The sequence below is a fragment of the Eubalaena glacialis genome, chromosome 2, assembly GCF_028564815.1.
Source record: "Eubalaena glacialis isolate mEubGla1 chromosome 2, mEubGla1.1.hap2.+ XY, whole genome shotgun sequence".
Lineage (NCBI taxonomy): Eukaryota > Metazoa > Chordata > Mammalia > Artiodactyla > Balaenidae > Eubalaena > Eubalaena glacialis.
Window position 1 is genome coordinate 166,555,231 of NC_083717.1, and position 21,279 is coordinate 166,576,509.

The following is a 21,279-nucleotide window of genomic DNA, read 5'->3' on the forward strand; positions in this document are numbered from 1 at the left end:
ATGCCAGGTACATTTATTTGTTCACTGTTAACACCCACTAGAATGTATGCACTGTGCAAGGATTTTGTCTGTTTTGTTCCCTTGTGTTCCCAGTGCCTAGATGCCTACAACAGAGCAGGCACTCAGTGAATATCTTTTGACTACATCCATGAATTACTGGACAGAGAAGGAAATGTACACATTAGTTAGTGCTACATTAAACAATAATAAGAGTCATAATAATGAAAACTTTTACAATAAACTCAAGACAAAGAAAGGGAGACAATTTATGGTGTAGAATGCAAATATTATTGACCTATATAATGTTAAAAAGAAAAGCATAGTTGATATCAGTTTGAAGGTAAGAGAACAAAGGGTTTTAGTATTTTTATATTACATGGTAGGGAATGAAGACATACCATCTAAAATTAATAGAACAAAAATTTTATGAGTATAGGAAACCAAGAGAAAAAACTAAAAATAATCTAATCCCTGAAGTCTGGGTGGAGAAGGGGCAAAGAGAAGATGGAAGGGCAGGATGTGTGGGTTAAATCATCCTTTCTCTTCTTCATAGTGGAGAACCAATGATAAGCATTGGTAAATGAAGAACAGACAGTAAAATCATATTATCTAAAGAAGTTAAAATATTACCAATGGGAAGCAGAAATAAAAATGGTTAAAAGTGTCACTGGGGAGTGGGATTAGGGGTAGGGAAGGCACTGTTGTTTTTTAGCCACAAGCATATATCATATGAATGAAAAGCATATATCATGAATTTTTTTAAAGTTTAATTATATTCAACACTGTTTTAATAAAGTAATTTTTAATTCACACATTGTGTTATAAAATTATAACATAGTGCTTAAGAACACAACCCTCTAAATCTAGACTGCCAAAGTTCAAATCCTAACTTCAAATAATCAGATATCATCAACTATTCCCTAACAATATCATGTAATCTTACTGCATTTTACTCCACAAAGAAAATAAATTCTTAAGAGTTACTGAACAGACTAAACAGCCATTTCTCCAGAGAAGACATACAGATGGCCAAAAGGCACATGAAAAGATGCTCCACAATGTTAATTATTAGAGAAATGCAAATCAAAACTACTGAGGTACCACCTCACACTGGTTAGAGGGGCCACCGTCAAAAAGTCTACAAATAATAAATGCTGGAGAGGCTGTGGAGGAAAAGAAACCATCCTACATTGTTGGTGGGAATGTAAACTGGTGCAGCCACTATGGAGAACAGTATGGAGGTTCCTTAAAAAACTAAAAATAGAGCTACCATATGGTCCAGCAATCCCACTCCTGGGCATATATCCAGAGAAAACTATAATCCAAAAAGATACATGTACCCCAATGTTCATAACAGCACTATTTACAATAGCCAAGACATGGAAGCAACCTAAGTGTCCATCGACAGATGAATGGGCAAAGAAAATGTGATATATACATACAATGGAATATTACTCAGCCATAAAAAAGAATGAAATAATGCCATTTGCAGCAACATGGATGGACCTAGAGATTATGACACTTAGTGAAGTAAGCCATAGAAAGACAAATATCATGATATCACTTATATGTGCAATCTAAAAAAAAAAAGATAAAAATGAACTTATTTACAAAACAGAAATAGACTCACAGACATAGAAAACAAATTTAGGGTTACCAAAGGGGAAAGGGGTAGGGGGGGGATAAATTAGTAGTGGGATTAAAATATACATACTGGGCTTCCCTGGTGGCGCAGTGGTTAAGAATCCGCCTGCCAATGCAGGGGACATGGGTTTGAGCCCTGGTCTGGGAGGATCCCACATGCCGTGGAGCAACTAAGCCCGTGAGCCACAACTATTGAGCCTGCGCTCTAGAGCCCGAGACCCACAACTACTGAAGCCTGTGTGCCTGGGGCCCATGCTCTGCAACAAGAGAAGCCACTGCAATGAGAAGCCCACACACCCCAACAAAGAGTAGCCCCCACTTGCCACAACTAGAGAAAGCCCACGCGCAGCAACGAAGACCCAACACAGCCAAAAATAAATAATATAAATAATATAAATTTTTTTAAAAACAGGTTTACAAAATAAATAAAATAAAATATACATACTAGTTTATGTAAAACAGATAACCAACAAGGACCTACTGTATAGCAAGGGAAGTATACTCAATATCTTGTAATAACCTATAATGGAAGAGAATGTAAACAAAGAATGTATAACTGAATCACTTTGCTGTACACCTGAAACTAACACAACATTGTATATCAACTATATTTCAGTAAATTTTTTTTAAAAAAGAGTTACTGAATAGAGTTGAAACTTCTTTGTAAAGTATACAGCAAATCATGAGTAACTGAAATGCTTGGGACGAATAAGCCAGTAAAATTTCACAATTTATGTTAAAAACTTATCTGAAATATCTCATTGCTCTGATCCAAAGACCGATTTTTCCAAATTTTTAATGTTTCAGAAAGAAGAGCAAATTATGATGTATTTGTCATTGCCAGCATGCTACCAAACTTAGATGTGAATACAATGTATCTGTTCAACCAATTGTCACTTCAGTCGATTTATTTCATTGGTATCACACGTGGCTGAACATTAAGTTTTACAGTGTGAGGCAGCTTTGAAACAAAACATTACGTATGCAGAAGACTGTCACACACAAGCAATAAAATTATAAGCAGCAGAAAATATCTCATCTCTTGGGATAAACAGAATTTTTAAAGCTGGGAGAGGTTGGTATAACCAGTGCATAAGTCCTCAGGCACCAAACATCTATCAAAAACTTCCGGCTCCTTTTCAAGAGAAGACATTTAACTTCCAGTGTTAAAAAAATCAATTAAGGAAAACACCAAAAAAAATAAGAAATGCAGATTAAAAACTCAAGTATTCAGTTGTCATCTAACCAATAACAACAATCAGAGTAGCAGCAGCAGCAAACATTTATTGTGCACTCACTATGTGCCAGACAGTGTTGTATTTTTCATATACTGTATTTACTCATTTAATTTTCATAACACTATACTAATTCTAGTACTAGTTCTCATTTTACAGATGAAAAACCTGAGGCACAGAGAAGTTAAGTAACTTCTTTTTTAATTTTATTTTTTTACTGAAGTATAGTTGATTTAAACTGTTGTGTTAGTTTCAGATGTACAGCAAACTGATTCCGTTATATATTCTTTTTCAGATTCTTTTCCCTTATAGGTTATTACAAAATACTGAGTGCAGTTCCCTGTGCTATACAGTAGGTCCTTGTTGGTTATCTATTTTATACATAGTAGTGTATATATGTTAATTGGCTATCTATTTTATACATAGTAGTGTATATATGTTAATCCCAAACTCCTAATTTATCTCCCCCTTTCCCCTTTGGTACCCTAAATTTATTTATTTTTTTAATTTGCAAATCATATATTTAATAAAGTACATATATAGAGAGAATACATAAAGAGCTCTCAAAACTCAAAAATCTGAAAACAAATAATCTAATTTTTCAAATTGGCATCAGATATGAATAGAAATTTTACCAAAAAAAAAGTATGAATGGCAAAATAGTTACATGAAAAGACGCTCAACACTACTAGTCATTAGAGAAAAACAAATTAAAACCACAATGAGATACAACCAAATATGTTTAGAATAGACAAAATAATTAGAACTTTAAAAACCTGACAATTCCATGTTCTGGTAATGATGTAGAATCACTGTAACACTTATACTTTGTTGGTGGGAATGCAAAATGGTAGAGACATTTTGGAAAATAATTTGGCAGTATTTTACAAAGTTAAGCATAGATTTACCATATGGTCCAGCAATTCTGCTCCTTTGTATTTACCTTATTAAAATGGAAACTTATATTTGTATGAAAACTTACACAGTCATGTTTATAGGCTTTATTTGCAATCCTCCCAAGCTGGCCAAACCCAAATTTCCTCTAACTAGAGAACTAATAAGTAAAATGTGGTACACCATACAATGAAATACTACTCTTCAATTAAATGCTAAACACAACAACATAGATGAATCGCATGTACATCATGTTAAGTGAAAGAAGCCATATTCAAAAGGCAAAATATCATATGATTCAATTTATATGACTTTCTGGTAAAAGCAAAAATACAGAAGAGAAAAATAGATCGGTGGCTGCCAGAAGCTGGTGCTAAATTTATTTTTTATGTCTGTGCTTCTATTTCTGTTTTGTATATAAGTTCATTTGTATCTTTTTTTTTTTTTTTTAAGTTTCCACATATAAGCAATATCATATGTTATTTGTCTTTCTCTCACTGGCTTATTTCATATAGTATGATAATCTCTAGGTCCATCCATGTTGCTGCATATGGCATTATTTCATTCTTTTTTATGGCTGAGTAATATTCCATTGTATGTATATACCACATCTTCTTCATCCATTCAACAGAGGTTAAGTAATTTTTAAGAGAGATCACATAGTTAATAATAACTGGCATAGATCCAACTCAACTCAGGTAGTTTGGCTTAAAAGTATATGCTTTTACAGAAGTCTAGATGCCTCTCCAAAATTTTATTACAGAGCCACTGAAGGACAGGAAGCAGGTAAGTGACGTAACCATATGTGCAATTTAGAAAGATCACTATTATGCACTAAGACAATAGTTTGGAAGGGAAACAAGATCAAAAGCAAGAAAAACAGTCAAGAGTTCTTGTAATGGTCTGAGGGAGAAAACAAAGATGAGGACTTGATTAAAGCAGTGGCAGTAGGAAAAAGAACAAAAAAAGAGAGGACAGATGTTTAAGAAGATTATATATGATATAGTGACTGTGGCTGACATTGTTAGTTGCCTACATGACAGCCATTCTTTCAAATGGTTTCCCTGCCAGAAGAGCTTGCCTCCACGGTACAGGCTGAAAAAAACCAAATAATTGCTTTCTTGACTTTGCTTGCAACTATGGATTTGATTTGATTCAATCTTAGCCAACGTAAAGTAGTGGGAAGTCTCTGTGTGTATGGTTGTAAAGAGCTGTCCCATTCTGATATAAAAGGTATTTGTTCCCTCGATCTTTATCTTTTGATAATAATGAGGACATAAATTATTCTTTAATTTGGTTGCTGGATTCTGTTTATTAATAGTATCTCTTATACTAGCAGACAGAATTGCAAGACAAGCTTTGAAACCTACTTAACTCTAACTAATCACTACTCTAATACTAAATTATTACACTTCCACAGGCACCAGTTTATTTAAACATACATGGCAGAGCCCAAACCAGCTGTAGCTTCACTTGATTAGTGTCTAGTAATTGCATTTCTATTTCTAGTAACTGCAAATTCTGTGTCGCCTATTCTCTAGAGTAGCTATGCCAATCTAATTCCACAACTTCTCCCCTCTCTCTTCTACAGATGTCTTCACTTCCTATTTCCTTGAGAAAATACGTCTTTAGAATAGAACTCCATCAATCTCATGCCACCAACACCATAAATTTAAGTGCATTTACCCTGTTTTTCACCTTTGCTATTGTTAAAATAGAAGCAGCATCCTTCCTCCAGTATAAAATTAATCCACCCTCTACGTGCTTCTTTGTGAAGACCTTTATTTCTGCTCAAGTCTCTCCCATTTTAAAAACAAAATTCAACACAAAATCAAACCATGGTGATTTACACCCTTTAAATGAGTAAACTTCATTTTACGCAAATTATCTAATAAAACTGTTTTTAAAAACAAAACAAAATACCCCTCCACCCCCAACACACACACACAGGTTTTCAACCTCACACTCCCTTTGTTACTCTGTCTTTCTGGTCTCCTTTGAAGACAGACTTCTTCATTAAAATCAAAATTTAACTGCCTTACTGAGGTATAACTGACATACAATAAACTATACATATTTAAAGTACACAATCTGCTGAGTTTTTGAATCATGTATATACCTGAGAAACCATCATCACAATCAATGTAATAGACAGCCATTACCACCAAAGTTTCCTTCTACCTCTTGCAATACTGCCCCCTTCCACCCCTCCCCCCATCACATAACCTTGTCTGACAAACTTCTTGGATTAGTAATCTCTAGATTTGTTGTCTCCTTATTTTGCATCCATCCACTCAACCTAGATTCCATCCTCATGACTCCACTGTAAGTCACCAACACTTTCAAATATTTAATCTAATGAAGTTTCATTTCTTACTTGATTTCTTTATAGCACTTGACCACTTTCCTCTTCCTTGAAACCTTGGTTTCTGAGACCACGTTCTCCTGGTTTCCCTTCTGTCTCTCTGGCTACTCATTCTTATTCTCCTTTGAAGATACGTATTACACTGCCTGTCCTTTCTATGTTCGTCCCAGGCCTTCTTCTCTTCTCACTTCCCCTAGGCAATCTTACTTACTCATGACTCTAATGTTAATTTATATATAGCCAACCCTTGTTATTCGAGGATTCCATATTTGCAAACTCACCTACTCACTAAAGTTTATTTGTAACCTCAAAATCAAAGCTCATGGAGCTTTTGTGGTCAGTGGGGATCTGCATGTGCATGTCTCATATGCACCTCAAAAGGAACTCATCTTCTCTACCCCCAAACATGTTCTCCCTCAGTAAGCATGCCCACCACCTTACTAGTTGCCTACATGGGAAATTTATTTATACCAATCCATTACTAGCTCAGAATTCAGTGGTTTCTAAGGCAAGCCCAGGTAAGATATCATTTGCCCAGTTATATCTGACTGAGGAAATGCATCTATTTCTAGGCTATGGGAAAAGAATTTCAGGTTTTGATTCTCCTATTCTATCCTGGGTCACCTGTATGTAAGAGTATGGGATGGGGGGGGATAGGGTGGGTTGGGAAGGAAGGCAGGTAAGGGGAGCACAACACAGCAGAGAGGATGAATATCTTGTAGAAAGGATTTCAAAAGACCATTTGGAAAAGACCAAACAAAAACACCCTAAATAAGCTGCCCTACCTGCATAAGATACAAATCTTCAATTAACTTTACTACACTTATTTCAACACTGTATACGAGTCTCTCAGAATCCTGTGAATGAGGTTTTAAAAATATATATATATACATATATATATATATATGCTTATTACAAATATGATACATGCTCATGATAAAAAATGTCACTAGTTCCAAAGGATATATATTGAAAAGTAAAAGATCCCCAATCCTTCATTACCATTCAGGGTTCAGAATTACCTGTGTCATCTTCTTACAGATATTTCTTACATATATATAAGCATATACATGATTTTTTCTTTTTAACCATAAACAGAATCATTCTATATAAACTGCTCTGTACCTTGTCTTTATCACTTAATAATACACTAAAATCATTCTGTATAAGCACATGCAGAGAATATTCTTTCATGTTTCCTATATCAATGATCATCACCTCTATCAGTTTGGGACAAGATACTAGGTATCATCCTTACTACGACCCTTTTTCATTTCCTAGATCCAATCTGTCTCCAATTCCTGTTGCCTTTATCTCAATTATCTTTCAATTTACTTCATTTCTTTTCATCTCCACAGCCACCACCCTAGTCCAGCCTACCATTATCTCCCCTCTGGATTAGTAATCTTTCACCAGATTCCTTGTAACCACTATGGGTGACCTCCAAACAACTGCAGCTAGAGTCCCAGTTTGGGAAGATGAAAAAGTTCTGGAGATAGATAGTGCTGATGACTGCACAACAATATGAATGTTATTACATTTTTTTGTTATGTATATTTTATCATAATAAAATAAACAAATAATGAACAACACACCATTTAATGGCTTCCCATTACTCTAAAAGTCTAAAATCCTTAACATGGCCTACAAGGCTCTGCCTTACTTCTTTCCAGGTTCATCTAACTTCCTACACTACAGCTTTCCTTTAGCTCCTTGATATTCTTTCCTCCCACCACCAGGGCCTATGTATATACACCTTCCATAATTTTGAAATGTTCTGCCTATCTTTGTACCTAATTCATTCCTACTCAGTCTTTAGATATCAGGTCAAACTTTACTTTCTCAGGGAAGCCTTCCCTTATCCTGTAGTCTAAGTCAAGTTTTTTGTTACACGTTCTTACAGAACCAGATTCCCTTTTAAAAAGCACTTACCTCAAACAAACGTGATCTAATTAAACTTAAAAGCTTTTGCACAGAAAAACAGACCATAAACAAAACAAAAAGACAACCTACAGGGACTTCCCTGGTGGTCCAATGGTAAAGAATCCATCCTGCAATGCAGGGGACGCAGGTTCGATCCTTGGTCAGGGAACTAAGGTCCCACATGCTGCGGGGCAACTAAGCCCTTGCATGCCACAACTACTGAACCTGCGCACCTCAACTAGAGAAAGAGAAAACCTGCATGCCACAACTAGAGAGAAGCCCACGCGTTGCAGCGAAGATGCCGCGCGCTGCAAGGAAAGACCCTGTGTGCCACAACGAAGATCCCGCAACTAACACCCGACACAGCCACAAAAAAAAAAAAAAAGACAACCTACAGAATGGGAAAGAACATTTGCAAATGATGCAACTGACAAGGGATTAATCTCCAAAATATGCAAACAGCTCATACAGTTTAATATCAAAAACACGAACAACCCAATCAAAAATGTCTACTTAGATGACCTAAGTAGACATTTCTCCAAAGAAGACATACAGATGGCCAAAAAGCACATGAAAAGATGCTTGACTTCGTTAATTATTAGAGAAATGCAAATCAAAACTACCATGAGGTACCACCTCACACCAGTTAGAAGGGCCACCACCAAAAAGTCTACAAATAATAAATGCTGGAGAGGCTGTGGAGGAAAAGGAACCATCCTACACTGTTGGTGGGAATGTAAACTGGTGCAGCTACTATGGAGAACAGTATGGAGGTTCCTTAAAAAACTAAAAATAGATCTATCACATGATCCAGCAATCCCACTCCTGGGCAAACATCCAGAGAAAACTATAATCCAAAAAGATATATGCACTCCAATGTTCACAGCAGCACTATTTACAATAGCCAAGACATGGAAGCAACCTAAGTGTCCATCGACAGATGAATGGGTAAAGAAGATGTGGTAAATACATACAATGGAATATTACTCAGCCATAAAAAAGAATGAAATAATGCCACTTGCAGCAACACGGATGGACCCAGAGATTATCACACTAAGTGAAGTAAGCCACAGAGATAAAGACAAATATCATATGATATCACTTATATGTGGAATCTTAAAAAAAAAAGATACAAATGAACTTATTTACAAAATGGAAATAGACTCACAGACATAGAAAACAAACATAGGGGTACCAAAGGGGAAAGGGGTGGGGGAGGGATAAATTAGCAGTTTGGGATTAAAATATACACACTACTATATATAAAATAGACAACCAACAAGGACCTACTGTATAGCACAGGGAACTATATTCAATATCTTATAATAACCTATAATGGAAGAGAATGTAAAGAATATATATATAACTAATCACTTTGCTCTATACCTGAAATTAATACAACATTGTATATTAACTATATTTCAATAAAATTTTTTAAAAGAGAGAAAAAAAGTTTTAAAAAGCACATATCTCGGTTTGTAATCATATATTATTAACACAAATATCTAATTAAAGTCTATCTCTCCCACAAGGAAACTATAAACTCTACAAGAGCAAGAACTATATCTTATTTGCTTACCACTTAGCATCTGTCTGGCACATAGCAGGTGTTCAAAATAATTTACCAAGTATGTGAATACAGATCTACCTTATTCTTTCTTTAAGTGTCAAAGAATTCCCCATAATTGATGTCATAATTTCTTTACCCAATCCCAGAATGATGGCATTTAACTTGTTTCCAGATTTTTATTATTATAAACAAACTGCTAGAATGATCACTCATGCCAGTGTATATCTATGGATGTACTTAAATGTAATTCTTAAATGTAAAATTGCTGGTCAAATGAAAAGTGCATTTAAAATTTTAACTGATATTTCCAAATTATGCTCCTATAAGGCTGAAAAGTATCCTCCAAGCAATCAACAATGTGTAACAGTACCAACTTTGATATACTTAATACTCAATTTGTATAATCAAAATGAACCTACTGGGCTTCCTTGGTGGTGCAGTGGTTAAGAATCCGCCTGCCAATGCAGGGGACACAGGTTCAAGCCCTGGTCTGGGAAGATCCCACATGCCACAGAGCAACTAAGCCCGTGCGCCACAATTACTGAGCCTGCACTCTAGAGCCCACGAGCCACAACTACTGAGCCTGTGTGCTGCAACTACTGAATCCTGTGTGCCTAGAGCCTGTGCTCTGCAACAAGAGAAGCCACCACAATGAGAAGCCCGCTCACTGCAACCAAGAGTAGCCCCTGTTCGCAGCAACTACAGAAAAGCCCACGCACAGCAACAGACCCAACACAGCCAAAAATAAATAAATAAATTTATTAAAAAAAAAAAAAAATGAACCTACTGTTTGGCTGGGTGTGGGGTAATAGAGAAGAGTGTTAGTTTTTATGTAAGAGAGGTGTTTTGTTTTGTTTTGTTTGTATTTTAATATCATACTAAGCATTTAAAATTAAATATTAAGTTTATTATTCCTATAAAAGAAGTTTCAGCAAATGTGTCGCGTAGACAAAGCTAAGTGATTAGGAAAATGTTTCATCATTGACAGACTGTGGATAATTTGTGTATTTTAAAAATCATGTATTAATTTAACCTATAGATGCTCAAAAGCACTTTTCCTGTCATACTGATTGTTTTTCTAAGACTTTAGTCCATGTTTCAATCATAGTACTGAGGCAGTAAAAAGGAGCAGAAAATCACAATAAGAATAGTCACACATAAGAATATACAAAAAATAGAGAAAAATGCTAACACTTTATATTAAACTAAATTTTTTTCTTCAAGATATTAACATTTTGTTGTAGTTCCTTCTATTTTTTGTTCTCATACTTAATACATCTCATAGCATGCTTATACTACTATTAATTGCTTCTTTTCACTAAGCAGTATAGCACGTACGTTTATTTCTTCCATGACCTTAAATACAGACCCTTCTTCTCCAGTCTCAAGTAGCAGTAACAAAAAGCACCCGCACGGCACCCTCTTCTCGAGATCTTCACTATGTTCTTAACCTCTTTAAGCTTCCATTTTCTGATCTGACAAATGACAGCATTAGTTTAAACGACCTCTATATCATTAAAAGTTACAAGATTAAAGAGGAAATCCCTTTTGACTTAACTCTTCCCATTTAAGCTTTTCTAGAACATACCAGGCCTGTATTTAAGAAAGCAGACGCCGGGCTTCCCTGGTGGCGCAGTGGTTAAGAATCTGCCTGCCAATGCAGGGGACATGGGTTCGAGCCCTGGTCCGGGAAGATCCCACATGCTGCGGAGCAACTAAGCCCGTGCGCCACAACTACTGAGCCTGCGCTCTAGAGTCCGCGAGCCACAACTACTGAGCCCACGTGCTACAACTACTGAAGCCTGTGCACCTAGAGCCCGTGCTCCACAACAAGAGAAGCCACCACAATGAGAAGCCCGCGCACCCCCCCGCTCGCCGCAACTAGAGAAAACCCGCGCACAGCAACGAAGACCCAAGGCAACCAAAAATAAATAAATAAATAATTTAAAAAAAAAAAAAAAAAAAAAAAGAAAGCAGACGCCAGCTTCCTCTGTCCCACCACTTAGTAAGCATATCCTGTTGAAAATAATTTGATTCTTGTGATTCTTGATAATTCAGGACTTTTAGATATTTCAGGATTAGTATTCTCATCAGAAGTGATCTTGGGACTACCCTGGTGGCTTAGTGGTTAAGAATCCACCCGCCAATGCAGGGGACACGGGTTCAAGCCCTGGTCCAGGAAGATTCCACATAATGCGGAGCAACTAAGCCCGTGCGCCACAACTACTGAGCCTGCACTCTAGAGCCCATGAGCCACAACTACTGAAGCCCACACGCCTAGAGCCTGTGCTCCGCAACAAAGACAAGCCACCGCAATGAGAAGCACAGGCACCGCAATGAAGAGTAGCCCCCACTCGCCGCAACTAGAGAAAGCCCGCAGGCAGCAACGAAGACCCAACACAGCCAAAAATAAACAAATTAAATTAAATTAAATTTAAAAAAAGAAGTGATTTTATTTGTAGTGATTCCAGATTATATACAAGAAATTCTTATTTAAATATAAAGAGAGAGAGATTAACCAAGATGGCGGAGTAGAAGGACGTGCTCTCACTCCCTCTTGCGAGAGCACCAGAATCACAACTGGCTGCTGGACAATCATCGACAGGAACACACTGGACTTCACCAAGGAGGATACCCCACGTCCAAGGACAGAGGAGAAGCCACAGTGAGACGGTAGGAGGGGCGCAATCAGAGTAAAATCAAATCCCATAACTGCTGGGTGGGTGACTCACAGACTGGCGAACACTTATACCACAGAAGTCCACCCACTGGAGTGAAGGTTCTGAGCCCCACGTCAGGCTTCCAAACCTGGGGGTCCGGCAACAGGAGGAGGAATTCATAGAGAATCAGACTTTGAAGCCTAGTGGGAGTTGATTGCAGGACTTCGACAGGACTTCGACAGGACTGGGGGAAACAGAGACCCCACTCTTGGAGGGCTCACACAGAATAGTGTGCACATCGGGACCCAGGGGAAGGAGCAGTGATCCTGGGGAAGACTGAACCAGACCTACCTGCTAGTGTTGGAAGGTCTCCTGCAGAGGCGGGGGCTGGCTCTGTTTCACCGTGGGGACAAGGTCACTGGCAGCGGAGGTTCTGGGAAGTACTCCTTGGCGTGAGCCCTCCCAGAGTCTGCCATTAGCCCCATCAAAGAGCCCAGGTAGGCTCCAGTGCTGGGTTGCCTCAGGCAAAACAACCAACAGGGAGGGAACCCAGCCCCACCCATCAACAGTCAAGTGGATTAAAGTTTTACGGAGCTCTGACTGCCACAGCAACAGTCAGCTCTACCCACCACCAGAGCCTCCCATCAAGCCTCTTAGATAGCCTCAACCACCAGAGGGCAGACAGCAGAAGCAAGAAAAATTACAACCCTGCAGCCTGTGGAATAAAAACCACATTTACAGAAAGATAGACAAGATGAAAAGGCAGAGGGCTATATACCAGATGAAGGAACAAGAAAAAACCCCAGAAAAACAACTAAATGAAGTGGAGATAGGCAACCTTCCAGAAAAAGAATTCAGAATAATGATAGTGAAGATGATCCAGGACCTCGGAATAAGAATGGAGGCAAAGATCAAGAAGATGCAAGAAATGGTTAACAAAGACCTAGAAGAATTAAAGAACAAACAAACAGAGATGACCAATACAATAACTGAAATGAAAACTACACTAGAAGGAATCAATAGCAGAATAACTGAGGCAGAAGAACGGATAAGTGACCTGGAAGACAGAATGGTGGAATTCACTGCTGCGGAACAGACTAAAGAAAAAAGAATGAAAAGAAATGAAGACAGCCTAAGAGAACTCTGGGACAACATTAAACACAAAAACATTCGCATTATAGGGATCCCAGAAGGAGAAGAGAGAGAGAAAGGACCAGAGAAAATATTTGAAGAGGTTATAGTCGAAAACTTCCCTAACATGGGAGAGGAAATAGCCACCCAAGTCCAGGAAGCCCAGAGAGTCCCATACAGGATAAACCCAAGGAGAAGCACGCTGAGACACATAGTAATCAAAGTGGCAAAAATTAAAGACAAAGAAAAATTATTGAAAGCAGCAAGGGAAAAATGACAAATAACATACAAGGGAACTCCCATAAGGTTAACAGCTGATTTCTCAGCAGAAACTCTACAAGCCAGAAGGGAGTGGCATGATATACTTAAAGTGATGAAAGGGAAGAACCTACAACCAAGATTACTCTACCCCACAAGGATCTCATTTAGATTTGATGGAGAAATCAAAATCTTTACAGACAAGCAAAATCTAAGAGAATTCAGCACCACCAAACCAGCTCTACAATAAATGCTAAAGGAACTTCTCTAAGTGGGAAACACAAGAGAAGAAAAGGACCTACAAAAACAAACCCCAAACAATTAAGAAAATGGTCATAGGAACATACATATCGATAATTACCTTAAACGTGAATGGATTAAATGCTCCAGCCAAAAGACACAGGCTTGCTGAATGGATACAAAAACAAGACCCATATATATGCTGTCTACAAGAGACCCACTTTAGACCTAGGGACACATACAGACTGAAAGTGAGGGGATGGAAAAAGATATTCCATGCAAATGGAAATCAAAAGAAAGCTGGAGTAGCAATACTCATATCAGATAAAATAGACTTTAAAATAAAGAATGTTACAAGAGACAAGGAAGGACACTACATAATGATCAAGGGATCAATCCAAGAAGAAGATATAACAATTATAAATATATATGCACCCAACATAGGAGCACCTCAATACATGAGGCAACTGCTAACAGCTATAAAAGAGGAAATCGACAGTAACACAATCATAGTGGGGGACTTTAACACCTCACTTACACCAATGGACAGATAATCCAAAATGAAAATAAATAAGGAAACAGAAGCTTTAAATGACACAATAGACCAGATAGATTTAATTGATATTTATAGGACATTCCATCCAGAAACAGCAGATTACACGTTCTTCTCAAGTGCACACGGAACATTCTCCAGGATAGATCACATCTTGGGTCACAAATCAAGCCTCAGTAAATTTAAGAAAATTGAAATCATATCAAGCATCTTTTCTGACCACAATGCTATGAGATTAGAAATGAATTACAGGGAAAAAAACGTAAAAAACACAAACACATGGAGGCTAAACAATACGTTACTAAATAACCAAGAGATCACTGAAGAAATCAAAGAGGAAATCAAAAAATACCTAGAGACAAATGACAATGAAAACACGATGACCCAAAACCTATGGGATGCAGCAAAAGCAGTTCTAAGAGGGAAGTTTATAGCAATACAATCCTACCTCAAGAAACAAGAAAAATCTCAAGTAAACAATCTAAACTTACACCTAAATAAACTAGAGAAAGAAGAACAAACAAAACCCAAAGTTAGCAGAAGGAAAGAAATCATAAAGATCAGAGCGGAAATAAATGAAATAGAAACAAAGAAAACAATAGATCAATAAAACTAAAAGCTGGTTCTTTGAGAAGATAAACAAAATTGATAAGCCATTAGCCAGACTCATCAAGAAAAAGAGGGAGAGGACTCAAATCAATAAAATCAGAAATGAAAAAGGAGAAGTTACAACAGACACCGCAGAAATACAAAGCATCCTAAGAGACTACTATAAGCAACTCTATGCCAATAAAATGGACAACATGGAAGAAATGGACAAATTCTTAGAAAGCTATAACCTTCCAAGACTGAACCAGGAAGAAAGAGAAAATATGAACAGACCAATCACAAGTAATGAAATTGAAACTGTGATTAAAAATCTTCCAACAAACAAAAGCCCAGGACCAGATGGCTTCACAGGTGAATTCTATCAAACATTTAGAGAAGAGCTAACACCCATCCTTCTCAAACTCTTCCAAAAAATTGCAGAGGAAGGAACACTCCCAAACTCATTCTATGAGGCCACCATCACCCTGATACCAAAACCAGACAAAGACACTACAAAAAAAGAAAATTACAGACCAATATCACTGATGAATATAGATGCAAAAATCCTCAACAAAATACTAGCAAACAGAATCCAACAACACATTAAAAGGATCATACACCACGATCAAGTGGGATTTATCCCAGGGATGCAAGCATTCTTCAATATACGCAAATCAATCAATGTGATAAACCATATTAACAAATTGAAGAATAAAAACCATATGATCATCTCAATAGATGCAGAAAAAGCTTTTGACAAAATTCGACACCCATTTATGATAAAAACTCTCCAGAAAGTGGGCATAGCGGGAACCTACCTCAACATAATAAAGGCCATATATGACAAACCCACAGCAAACATCATTCTCAACGGTGAAAAACTGAAAGCATTTCCTCTAAGATCAGGAATGAGACAAGGATGTCCACTCTCACCACTATTATTCAACATAGTTCTGGAAGTCCTAGCCACGGCAATCAGAGAAGAAAAAGAAATAAAAGGAATACAAATTGGAAAAGAAGAAGTAAAACTGTCACTGTTTGCAGATGACATGATACTATACATAGAGAATCCTAAAACTGCCACCAGAAAACTGCTAGAGATAATTAATGAATATGGTAAAGTTGCAGGATACAAAATTAATGCACAGAAATCTCTTGCATTCCTATACACTAATGATGAAAAATCTGAAAGAGAAATTAAGGAAACACTCCCATTTACCATTGCAACAAAAAGAATAAAATACCTAGGAATAAACCTACCTAGGGAGACAATAGACCTGTATGCAGACAACTATAAGACACTGATGAAAGAAATTAAAGATGATACCAACAGATGGAGAGATATACCATGTTCTTGGATTGGAAGAATCAACACTGTGAAAATGACTATACTACCCAAAGCAATCTACAGATTCAATGCAATCCCTATCAAACTACCAATGGCATTTTTTACGGAGCTAGAACAAATCATCTTAAAATTTGTATGGAGACACAAAAGACCCCGAATAGCCAAAGCAGTCTTGAGGGAAAAAAACGGAGCTGGAGGAATCAGACTCCCTGACTTCAGACTATACTACAAAGCTACAGTAATCAAGACAATATGGTACTGGCACAAAAACAGAAATATAGATCAATGGAACAAGATAGAAAGCCCAGAGATAAACCCACGCACCTATGGTCAACTAATCTATGACAAAGGAGGCAAAGATATACAATGGAGAAAAGACAGTCTCTTCAATAAGTGGTGCTGGGAAAACTGGACAGCTACATGTAAAAGAATGAAATTAGAACACTCCCTAACACCATACACAAAAATAAACTCAAAATGGATTAGAGGCCTAAATGTAAGACTGGACACTATCAAACTCTTAGAGGAAAACATAGGAAGAACACTCTTTGACATAAATCACAGCAAGATCTTTTTTGATCCACCTCCTAGAGTAATGGAAATAAAAACAAAAATAAACAAATGGGACCTAATGAAACTTCAAAGCTTTTGCACAGCAAAGGAAACCATAAACAAGACGAAAAGACAACCCTCAGAATGGGAGAAAATATTTGCAAACAAATCAACGGACAAAGGATTAATCTCCAAAATATATAAACAGCTCATTCAGCTCAATATTAAAGAAACAAACACCCCAATCCAAAAATGCGCAGAAGACCTAAATAGACATTTCTCCAAAGAAGACATACAGACGGCCACGAAGCACATGAAAAGATGCTCAACAGCACTAATTATTAGAGAAATGCAAATCAAAACTACAATGAGGTATCACCTCACACCAGTTAGAATGGGCATCATCAGAAAATCTACAAACAAGAAATGCTGGAGAGGGTGTGGAGAATAGGGAACCCTCTTGCACTGTTGGTGGGAATGTAAATTGATACAGCCACTATGAAGAACAGTATGGAGGTTCCTTAAAAAACTAAAAATAGAATTACCATATGACCCAGGAATCCCACTACTGGGCATATACCCAGAGAAAACTGTAATTCAAAAAGACACATGCACCCGAATGTTCATTGCAGCACTATTTACAATAACCAGGTCATGCAAGCAACCTAAATGCCCATCAACAGACGAATGGATAAAGAACATGTGGTACATATATACAATGGAATATTACTCAGCCATAAAAAGGAACGAAATTGAGTCATTTGTTGAGACGTGGATGGATCTAGAGACTGTCATACAGAGTGAAGTAAGTCAGAAAGAGAAAAACAAATATCGTATATTAACGCATGTATATGGAACCTAGAAAAATTGTACAGATGAGCCGGTTTGCAGGGCAGAAGTTGAGACACAGATGTAGAGAACGGACATATGGACACCAAGGGGGGAAAACTGCGGTGGGCTGGGGATGGTGGTGTGCTGAATTGGGCGATTGGGATTGACGTGTATACACTGATGTGTGTAAAGTTGATGACCGGTGGGAACCTGCAGTATAAAAGAACAAACAGACAGAACAGCTAATGCTGGGCTTTCATTGGGTTATTTGTATGGAAATATGTTGGTATAGATGTTTCGGACATTGCATGAAGTTTCTAGGGGTCTTGTGTGTTCTGGTATAATGTTGTAGGTCATGGTCCTGGTTGTTGCTTTAAAATGTATATCTCAGAAGTGACTAATTTTCTTGTCAACTGCATTATTGTGAACTTTCATCAAGACTTTAACCGTGGTCATTTTTAAGTCTTTTGTCATTTACAGACAGTTCTGGGTGTACTCTCATGCTTTTGCAAATATGTTCCTATAAAAGGGTTTCATCTTCAAGAAATTCATGGAAAAGACTCTGACAAGTACAGGTTTCTGGTAACTGACTGTACTGCTGAACTGAATGAATAAGCATTTTCAGAACTCTAATGAAAAACTGATGAACTCATAAAAGTGCTAACAAAAGATCAAGATGAAAAAAAAAATTAATTACATGGGACTGAGTGAACTGATGAGGATGAGTATAATTTTTGTGACTTTCTGTTTGAATTAAAAAAAAAAAATCCCACAAGGACTCAGAGGCAAAGAATATACAAATCAATTTTCACTGCAAAGTAAAGGAGCTGTTACAGTGGAGGATTACTGGACTGAATGTCAGTATTATGACATAGTATGAGTGTTTCATGTTTGGTAATTGCAATCATTGTTGCTTTTGTTGTGGTCATCCATGTACAATGCTTGGTGTCAGTCTATTTATCTCTTGTAAAAATAAAATACAGTGTGTGTGTGTGTGAAAATAAATAAATAAATAAATAAATAAATAAATAAATAAATTCAACTTAACCTTCCCTGTCCTCTAAAATTTAAAAAAATAAATAAATATAAAGAGAAAAATCGTTAATTATAATCTGTTTTTCTTCTTACTAATTCTACCACTGAAGCAGAATATAAAGGGACTAGCTTTTAGAGTGTTTTCTTTTAACTGTCCTAATTAATGGAATTTCACATATAATAAACTGTCAATTCTTTTCAACGTCTAGATTTATAGAAACATGAGCTCTTACCTTAACTGGGAAGCTACATTTTCCAGTACGAACTCCTTCTTCATCTGTCTGCCACTGATGCGGACGACTGGCCTCTGGAACATAAACATCTTTCTTTCTCCTAAAACTTTGCCGTAGTTTATTCATTTTAATTTTTACAAGCTGTAAAAGAAGTACGAAAAGGAAGTTATTACTTTCTCACATATTTAAAGTTTGGATTACGGTCCTAATAAAAAACTAGTATCCCAAATTAAAGATTTTGTTTTAGGGGGAAATGAGCAATTAGTATACTTCCTCTTAGAGTAACTCTAAGTTCAAACAAACAAATCACTTCACTTTTTGAAAAGACAATTATAATGCTATTCTTGTAAAAAACAATAACCTGTTGTAGGATCTGAAGAGATGTTATTCTAAGAACTTTCAAGCACTTTAATTGCAATAATCCAATGAGTATTCCTCCTGATCTACCTCTCAAATCCATTCTAACTCCTGAATAAGGAAATTTGTACCTGTAGCCAAATTATAAACTGCTAAAAATTTTTGAAAATATTCTGAAAACTTTGATCCTTATTAAGAAAAAAACATTCTGGAACACTGAAATTTGGGGATCTTTTTGGCTTACTATCAGAAGACACTAAGCAAAGCAGGGACTTTAATAGCCTTTTGTAAAAGATATTTTATAAAAAGAAATAAAGTTTCCTTTAAACATACTTAAAGAAGAAAAAGTTCTAGGATTACATTATTCTAAAGAAGAAATTTCTTGCAAGTAGTATGACATCAGAATGTACTTTCATATTCATAATCATTACAGATATGAAAGTAATCTGATAGTTTTCGATGACAAAGGTCCAAGTCTCATCATTAACTCTGTAAATTAAAAAGTATTAAACTACAGTCAGTGTTTTTGTTTTGTTACTGGAAGAGGCACTTCTCTAATGCTTTCAAAGGTACAGCAGAAATCACAAAACTACAGGGAAGGAAGACTCATCTGATAAGAAACAATGGAGCATTTAAGAGCCAATGAATAAACATAATGATTACGTGTCCCTTTATAGGGCAAATCTCAAAATCTGAAACCAATACCTTCAGTTCTGTTAAGGAGCATTGCTCATTCTTTCCATGAGGGATTTAACCACCTCAACCAGCCTAAAAAAGAGATCTTAACTTGAGAAAATGATGTGACAAAGCTATATAAAGGAAACATCTTCTCTGTCAGGAGTGTTAAATAACAAGGGATGGAACATTAATTCCCACATAACACCAATGAAAGACTTGAAAATCAAAGTTTGCATTCTGAGGAAAAATCATTTTGTATTTTAAAGTTCATAATGCCACAGCAGAACTATTACCAAATTAGCTAATTCACACAGACAGGCCAATCTTACCACACATTTTTCTTAAAAGGTAAAAATTCTGACAGATGAATGGTAATGTAAAAATCTCTGGATTTTCTAAAAATCAATTTATTATTTCTCAATTCAAAGTTGATTTATAGAGTAGATGAGGTAGATATTAAACAACCAAAGGACTCGACAAAAGGTAATCCATCCCTTTGCCTTTAAGTAGATCACTCATTCCTAAACTACCTTAAATGAGAGTCTACCTTAATCTAACAGACTTCCAAAAAGAATTCCATAACCTTCCTTGATAATACATCCTGTTATATACTTTCATATCACATTTTAAAAATATACACAAATACAAATATAAGAAAATAAAAAGCACCTATATCCTTGCTCAAGTTGGCACCCTAAGAATCTTGAGGCAAAAAGCCTATATGATTCCTTTCTTTTTAATTTCTTTCTCTTAGCAAAAAAAGACTACACACCTACCCAGCTGGCCAACCCAAACACCTGAAAGTCATCCCCACTTCTATTCTTTCTCTGACCAATACCTATGGATCTTACCTCCTTAGTATATCTTGAATTAATTCCCCCACCCACCACATCGGTTCTACTATCCTCATTTTTGTTTAAATCATTGCAAAAGCTTAACAACTTAATGGTCTCTTTGCTTCCAAGAGAGGTCCATTCCAATCTGTTCTCCTGACTACTGCCATAGTGCTTTCTAAAACACAAATCTGACCATGCAATTACTCTGCTTAAAATCCTTCAATTGCGTCACATCACTTTCAAGATAAAGTCCAAATTTCCAAGCATGGCAAACACAGTCCTTTTTTTATCTGGCTTTACTCACCAGCCCCATTCACATGCTAAGCTCCAGCCATATGAAACTACTTA

The 21,279-nt window shown here is 36.7% G+C and overlaps 1 protein-coding gene across 6 annotated transcripts in view; it reads right to left on the reverse strand.

Annotated features, from left to right (window-relative positions):
• Window positions 1-21,279, reverse strand: part of NUMB (NUMB endocytic adaptor protein) — a 193,248-nt gene that overhangs the window by 52,543 nt on the left and 119,426 nt on the right. For all 6 annotated transcript variants that reach the window (XM_061181004.1, XM_061181005.1, XM_061181007.1 and 3 more), the window contains one exon: window positions 19,061-19,201. In XM_061181004.1, coding sequence (XP_061036987.1) covers window positions 19,061-19,186 — 126 coding nt within the window. In that variant the 5' untranslated portion in view covers window positions 19,187-19,201. The remainder of the gene's footprint in view (window positions 1-19,060; window positions 19,202-21,279) is intronic.